Source organism: Passer montanus, unplaced genomic scaffold (genome assembly GCF_014805655.1).
Source record: "Passer montanus isolate IOZ18808 unplaced genomic scaffold, ASM1480565v1 scaffold62, whole genome shotgun sequence".
Taxonomy (NCBI): Eukaryota; Metazoa; Chordata; class Aves; order Passeriformes; family Passeridae; genus Passer; species Passer montanus.
The window spans coordinates 364,134-371,280 of NW_024371260.1; the positions used below are offsets into that span (position 1 = coordinate 364,134).

Sequence of the window (7,147 nt, forward strand, 5' to 3'; positions counted from 1 at the left end):
CATGGAAGAGCCCTTGGGCCCTGCCGAGCGTCTGCCGATGGCGGCGCGGCTGAAGCGGTGCCTGGTGCGGCGGCGGGACGGGCCGGAGCAGCACGGCGTGGCCGCGTCCTGCCTGCGGGAGCTGCGCGACAAAGGTGAGGGGGGACCCGCTGTGACCTGCTGTGGGACCCGGTGTGACCTGCTGAGACCCACTGGAACCCGCTGCGGGACCTGCTGGGACCCACTGTGGGACCCTCTGGGACACACTCTGAGACCCGCTGGGATCCACTGGAATCCGCTCTGGGACCCCTGGGATCCACTGTGGGACCCGCTGGGATCTGCTGTGGGACCTGCTCTGGGACCCGCTGTGGGACCTGCTGGGACCCACTGGAATCTGCTGTGGAACCCGCTGGGACCCTTTGGAACCCACTGTGGGACCCCCTGGAATTCGCTGTGAGACCTGCTGGGACCCACTGAAACCCTTTGGGACCTGCTGTGGGACCCGGCTAATGTGCAGCACTGTGAGCAGACAGTTCCCGGTCTCCAGCCTCAGTCACTGAGAGTTGGCTGTCCTTTGTGCTGGGGGCAATAAATGGGCAGTGCTATGTCGCTTTTATCGTTCTGTTAAGTATTTTTTTCTGTTGTGCAGCTTGTGGTGTTCTGGCTATTGACAAGGCCCGGGAACCCATCACCTTGGTGCTGGCAGAAGATGGGACCATTGTGGATGATGAGGATTACTTCTTGTGTTTGCCACCTAACACCAAGTTTGTGGCACTGGCCAGGGACGAGAAATGGTCCAGCAGAAGCTTAGGTATGCTGTGAGTGAGGAAGCGTGGAAGGGGAGGTGTGTTTGGAGCACACCTGGTGGCATTAGGCAGGGACAGGTGATCAGGAATGAAACTGGTGACTCTTGTGTCAGACAGTGGAAAGTCCTGGCTCTCGGAGTCTGTGGATGAAGTGGACAGTGCTGCTGAGAAGTGGAAGCAACTGGCCAGGCAGCTGAGGGATGACCTGTCCAACATCATCCTGATGTCTGAAGAAGACCTCCAGGTACAGTGGGGAAACCCCCAGTCCCTGTCCTTGCATCTGCCCATCATCCATTTATCTCAGTAGAGACTCAATAAACAGGAGCTCAGGCTTAATTCAGCTCAGGTTAATTCAGGGAAACATTTGAGTGTCCAAGGATGCTCTTAATCCCCAGCTATCCTTCACAGTGTGTTGTTCCAGGCAGGCCAGGTCTGTCTGCTCCAGAGGCATTTGTAGAACTGCTGTCACTTTCCAGAGCTGGCTGATTCAAGTTTCTGACTGCTTAGCACCTTGTCTGTGGGGAGGCATGGCAGTGACTGTGCCTTCTTGTTCTCCCCCGTGTGCAGCTTCCCAGGTGCCAGGCTACTGCCTTCCCTTTGAGTATTTCCATGCACTGTGAAGAAGCAGTGCTTTGCCATTAGTTTGCAAGATTTCTGTTAAAATTGCACGTGATCCCACACCTTCTTGGATGCCTTTTGGCTTTTAGTAAAAAATCCTGCCTGGTGGAGTGCCACTACAGCCTCTCAGAACTCAGGGGCCTTGCTATGACAAGAAACCCTGTGGAACACGCTTGGTTTGTACATTTGTCCTGCTGTAAGTGCCATGAGGTGAGTTACTCAAGAGCCCTCTCACTGTTTTAAGGTGCTTATTGATGTGCCACGCTCAGACCTGGCAGAAGAACTTGCCCAAAGTGAAACCAAAGTCCAGGTGCTGCAGGACACCCTGCAGCAGGTGCTGGACAGACGAGAAGAGGAGCGGCAGTCCAGGCAGCTCCTGGAACTCTACCTGCAGGCCTTGAAAACTGAAGACAGTATCTTAAGCAAAGTTGCAGGTAGGGAGCATTTGTATGCTAGAGAAGGAGGTTTTCAACTCCTAGCTGAGTGGAATAAATAGAGTGAGTAATTTGATCAGCTGCTGGTAAATGGGGTTGATACAGGTTGTAGTGTAATAGTGTAAGAATTCTCTGACCTGAGAGCCCTCTTGCTGCTCTGTCACATTTCTCACAGAGCCTGAAAGCAGAATACTGGGAGAAAAGCTTAAATCCTGGAGTCCCCCTTAACATTATAGATTTCTTAAGTTCCAGGATGCACCTAGATTGGATGTATATTTTATTAATCTCACAACCATCAAAGCAGCCCAGGCCACTTTTCCTGTCCTGTGTTTGTCAGGGGCTGTACTGAGTGTGCTCCTTTTCAGAACGTGAGGCTGCACCAAGGAAGGAGATGGATGTGGTTGACACAGGTACCAGCAGCACAGATGCTTCAGCCACAACAGCACTCAGTGACCAGGTCCTTGCTGCTCTGAAAGAGAAACCTGCTCCAGAGCTCTGCTTGGACAGTCAGGACCTAGAGGTGGGTGAGAACGACACAAACCATATTCTGGCCAAGCTCTCCCTCCAAAAGAGAGGCTATAGGGGAAGCTGTCCTTGCTTAGGGAGACTCTGATGTCAGTAGATTGTTTCAAAGTGATGGAATTTAATTAATTGCTCTTCCTCAGTAACACTACCCCTGACTTGGAGCTCCTCTGTAACAGACATTGGTCCACACACTCTGCTCTGTGCTCTGAAAAACCACAAAATAATTGTTTCTTTTATACATCCCAAATCAAAATAAAAACCTCCTTATTTTGGAAAAAAAAAAACCTGTAAATATAGATTGGAAAGTCTAGATAAACTGTAACCATTTAGGAAGGTGTTCTTTCAAGCTGTGAACTTGCTACTCTTGCTTTTCCCTGCTGTAGAAAGTAAGTAGCTGCTTTCTCTTCATTTGAACACCTGGACAAAGCACTGAGTGTTGGCAAATGACTGGGAATGCACTAGCCCACGGGACAGGTGATGGGAACTGGGAACAGCTACAGTTCCAAAGTGCCTCCTTCCTGCTGTGGTCAATCAGCAGAGGGTTAGTGCCCAGGGACTCCCAGAAAAGTCTGTTAACAATCTGTCCTCATTCCTGCTGTGGTCAGTCAGCACAGGGGTAGTGCCCAGGGACTCCCAGAAAAGTCTGTTAACAATCTGTCTTGCCACAGCTGGTGTTGAAGGAGGACGCAGCAGCCCTGGCCTTGGCTCTGGGCTGGGAGCAGCAGAAGGCTGGAGCTCTGCAGGAAGCCTGTGAGCAGGAGCTCTCCAAGCGCCTCAGACAAGTGCAGGCTCTGCACTCCCTACGGAGCACGTCCAAGGGCAAGAAAACCCTGCCCTGGGGGGACTGGCCCAGTGCAAAACGCAAAAAATAACACTGCATTGCTGTTTGCACTTTGGGTTCTGCTTCAGCGTTAGAATCAGCACAAGCAAAGACACATCCTGGAACCATAGTTTGCTGGTCACACTGTGGTCTGGCTATAGAACAAGTAAAATCTGGACATTATCCTGAGGCTTAAACTCCTCTGGTGATTTGAATTGTGTAAGCAAAGGGATTTGGACTTTTTGCAGAATGCTAGAACAATGGTATTGCTAAGCACAGCATGTAAGTGTTGAGCTTTCAATACCTGGTTGGTAGCCAGCAGCTTCCATCTGATAATGGTGGATGCAGCTCCTGAAGCCCCAGGCAGCTTGCTTACTTTGTGCTCCCACCATTTTCAGTGTGGAAAGGATGGAGGATCTCTGGAAGACACTCTGAGGCACAGTCAGTGATCAGGGCAGAGGGGATAGCCAGCTGCTGCCTGGCTTTAGGCTCCAGCCTGGCATCTAGGAACTTGAATTCTCATGCTGATTTAATCAGTTAAAGTAAATTCAAAGTCCTTCAACTTCAGTGCTTTTTCTCTAAGGAACTCCTGCCTTTTGGATGCTGTGTAAGAACTATCATGTAAAACACAGCAAAGGTGGAAATAATTGCTTTGTAAGGCTGTGTGACAGAAGACTTGCATTTGGCCTGCTGTTATTCTCCTAATCATTAGTGCAGCATCATGATGCTTTTGTATTAACTGGCTTATTTTTAAATTTGTTAAAGTCTTTTTTCTAACATTAATAAAACCTTTTTATCTTACTGTTGGACTAGTTTTGATATTTCCTCCAGCTGCTATAATTAAAAGAATGGGCTGATAAATACAGTATTACCTTAAGGAAAGAGGATGAAGAAATTGAAGACAGAAGTACTGTCTTTAACTTAAGCAAAGTGTTCAGGCAAAACGTGGTGACTGCACCTGAATCTCACCTGGCACAGTCTGCTCTTCTCATGTGAGAACAGCAGATGGATATGGAAAAACATCTGACAAGTGAGATGAAACTTCTGAGGAAGTTTTAGTAGGTAGAGATGTATTTTGTAGCAGAGGATTTGGTAAATCCTCTGATCTAGCACAGCCCTAAATGGCCCAGGGTAAGTATTCCTGCAGCACCCATTCAGGTGAACCTGTTGGCATGCAACAGTCCAGCTTAATTATGGCATAGTCAGAGTTAAACAGTGTAACTAATAAATGTTCTAAACAGTTTAGTGATTTTAGGCCAATAAACAAAACTACTCAGGCTACCTTCAGGTGAAGCTACCCAGTTGGGAACTGACTGGACTTAGGGGAGAAGCTGCCAGGCAGTTTTTTGTCTGTTTGCTTCTGACCACATTTGGATTGTAACATAATAGGCCATGGCAGGTAAAATGTTTCCTGTGTTTTGAATAGGTACTTACTGCAGGCTTTTTCTGTCCAGTCTTTCATGGATGGCTGTGCTACCCCTGGAAATTCGCTTGCTTTGATTAATTATTTCCATTCTTTGTAAGTTCACTGCACTGGGTAAGGCTCGGCCAGCCCAGCAGAGGGCAATGGGATCCCTGCCTGCAGCCACCTGAAAATGGGAATTACAACAGTGACAGCTGCACCCCTGCAGTGCCACAGGTGGGAAACACAAAACACCTTCAACTGCCAAGACAACCAGCCAGAGATGGCTCAGTAAACACAAAATATTCAAAATGTCTCAGCAAAAGTAGCAAAACTGGAAGCAAGGAAAAAGTCAAGAGAAATTTTTCCTAGAGAAAGTAGCAGAATGAAGGGTATTGCACATACTGAGTTATTCAGTGAGAATGGTCTATTTCAAATTCTTTATTTAAAGTATTTTAATTTTAATAACAGATACCTTTTGTGAGCAATTAAGGCACTTTGGCTGTAAACTCACTGAATTCTGACAGACTTTTCATTTTTGGAACAATAAAAATCCAATCGTGTTCACTAAATGCTAAAGATTCATTACTGAGCTAACCTGCAAGACAAAGAGGCTAACTCTGGTTTCTCTAGGACAGTAAGAGAAAATGACCTGAAACGTTACTCAACAGACAAATCATGCCATGTTGGAATCCTCATTTTCAGTCACAGCTGCTTCTTCTTCCCCAGGAGATCTCTCTCCCTTAGCTGCACTGGACTTCTTTTTCTTCTTCTCCTTCTGCTCCATGTTACTTGATGCAAGCTCTTCACTCTTCTGAGTGATATATTTTAGCTGGGAACAATGAGTTAAACAATCAGTCCTCTACTGAGGAACTTCATTCATTCACAAGACATTAGAAAGAAATACTGAAGAGAAATTAACAGGGCAAATTATTATTACAAGAAAAATTAGATACTCCAAAAACCATTTACTTTGCCCTCTCAGGCAAGTTCATGTTGTGTATTTCAAATCATATATGGAAGGAAAAAAATTCCTTACATAAAAGTAAAATTAGTATTGGAGGCATTTTTCATGGATCAACATATAGGCATGTCTCAGCAGATCAGTGAGTTTTATCCACTGAACATCATCTAGATCAGCACAGGAGGGAATGCAGTGATTCTGGGATCCCTGTATTAATGCTGGGAGACTCAGCACCCTGAGACAGACTCAAGGCTACAACAGAGAAACACAACACCAGGAAAAAGCAAAGTGATTCACGAGGCTCTGTCTGCTTATTGCACTTTTGAACTTGGAACTTCAGCAGCCCTGGTGCAACAAGAGCTCTGCTGCTTGAACTGCAATCAGATGTGTGTTACACCTCACCACAGTGAGGCAGAGCAAAGCAAAGTAAGATGAAAATTTAAAAATCACTGGATTGTGCCTATCTACCTCAGAAGACAGTGAAATTGCTTATGCAACAGTTCCTTCACCATGTATACCTTCATTCAAATGAATTAAGGAAAATTAAGGAATTCAGTTAATTTTAAGAATTAACTGGTTTAAGAATGTTGCCAGACAGAAAACGCAGTGCATCTCACCAAAGAATTGCTTCTTCTAGCCAAAAGCTTCACGTCTTCTGTAGTGACTGTGGTTCGTTTTGCATGCCTGCATAACATCAAAAAACACTCCTTAACATTCTTGCTAACACTTACCATAATAGGCCAAGATCAAAAAGTACAGGGAATTTATATTTCATAACTTCACACACTATTTAAGAAGCCCTTTAAAAGCCTGAGTTACAAGATGTGTTTTAAAGATTATGTAGGAGCTAACACAAAAAAAAAAGGAATGCCTTTGTAACAATCAGTGCATACCTTGCAAACATTTCAAGGTCTTTTGCAAAGATTTCTAGAGAAAACACAAAGATGTCATATATTTCAAAACACTGAGCGGGAAGAGACACACAATACACAAGTTAGCAAGTCAGTTATGAGAAGTGACCATAGCTGGCTATTAGGCACCACTCGTACACAAGCAGGTGGGCACACAATACAGGTCTGAAAAGTCGAACTAGTACTTCTTGTATTAAAAAAAAAAGGCAAAAGAAAAAAAAAAATAAAAAGCAAGAGAATGGCCCGGTGACACAAGTTGGGCGCTATTATTTGTGAAGGCCTGTGCCCGCAGCGATGGCTCCCGCACAGACACGGCCACAGACACAGCCAGGGAACAGGAGGCAGCCCGAGGCAGCGCAGCGGTACCGCACTGCCGGAAGGTGATCTCCGCGATGGCCGCGATGCTCTGCTTGCTGAACTGCACGTCCTTGTCCTCCTCCACCTCCTGGCACAGGCACCCCACCGTGTAGTGAACCGCCGCCTTCAGCCTCTGCAGGGACCAAGGCAGGGCGGGCGGTGACACAGCGGCCTCGCCCCAGAGCGCGGTGCGCCGTGCGCGCCCGGTACCTGCGTGAGCATCTCCCGCTGCTCCTCGCCGCCCGCCGCCATCGCTGCCCTCACGCTTTCCCGCCCGCAGCGCGGGGCGGGGCCGCCGCCATCTTGGGCCCGCCCCGGGCCCTGAGGGGAC

General features: G+C 47.3%; 2 protein-coding genes across 2 annotated transcripts; one reads left to right on the forward strand and one right to left on the reverse strand.

The window, feature by feature from the left end:
- Positions 1-8: 8 nt before the first annotated feature.
- Positions 9-3,984, forward strand: DFFA (DNA fragmentation factor subunit alpha). The gene is made up of 6 exons (XM_039727714.1): positions 9-134; positions 629-790; positions 899-1,029; positions 1,648-1,837; positions 2,203-2,357; positions 3,031-3,984. Exons 1-6 carry the CDS (start codon positions 38-40, stop codon positions 3,232-3,234), a joined length of 939 nt encoding a protein of 312 aa, XP_039583648.1. The 5' UTR covers positions 9-37; the 3' UTR covers positions 3,235-3,984.
- A 954-nt stretch (positions 3,985-4,938) lies between these two features.
- CENPS (centromere protein S) lies at positions 4,939-7,147 on the reverse strand. Its single transcript, XM_039727715.1, has 5 exons — positions 7,027-7,147; positions 6,826-6,949; positions 6,442-6,475; positions 6,166-6,232; positions 4,939-5,416 (listed from the first exon to the last, which is right to left on the reverse strand). Exons 1-5 carry the CDS (start codon positions 7,066-7,068, stop codon positions 5,261-5,263), a joined length of 423 nt encoding a protein of 140 aa, XP_039583649.1. The 5' UTR covers positions 7,069-7,147; the 3' UTR covers positions 4,939-5,260.

Excerpts from the sequence above, each read along its gene's own strand:
- DFFA (XM_039727714.1), top strand. The coding sequence starts at position 38 with ATGGCGGCGCGGCTGAAGCGGTGCCTGGTGCGGCGGCGGGACGGGCCG. Across the intron at positions 135-628 it reads GCGGGAGCTGCGCGACAAAG|CTTGTGGTGTTCTGGCTATT; the intron begins GTGAGGGGGGAC and ends TCTGTTGTGCAG. Across the intron at positions 1,030-1,647 it reads TGTCTGAAGAAGACCTCCAG|GTGCTTATTGATGTGCCACG; the intron begins GTACAGTGGGGA and ends CACTGTTTTAAG.
- CENPS (XM_039727715.1), bottom strand. The coding sequence starts at position 7,068 with ATGGCGGCGGGCGGCGAGGAGCAGCGGGAGATGCTCACGCAG. Across the intron at positions 6,950-7,026 it reads AGCGGGAGATGCTCACGCAG|AGGCTGAAGGCGGCGGTTCA; the intron begins GTACCGGGCGCG and ends TGGTCCCTGCAG. Across the intron at positions 5,417-6,165 it reads CTAGAAGAAGCAATTCTTTG|CTAAAATATATCACTCAGAA; the intron begins GTGAGATGCACT and ends CATTGTTCCCAG.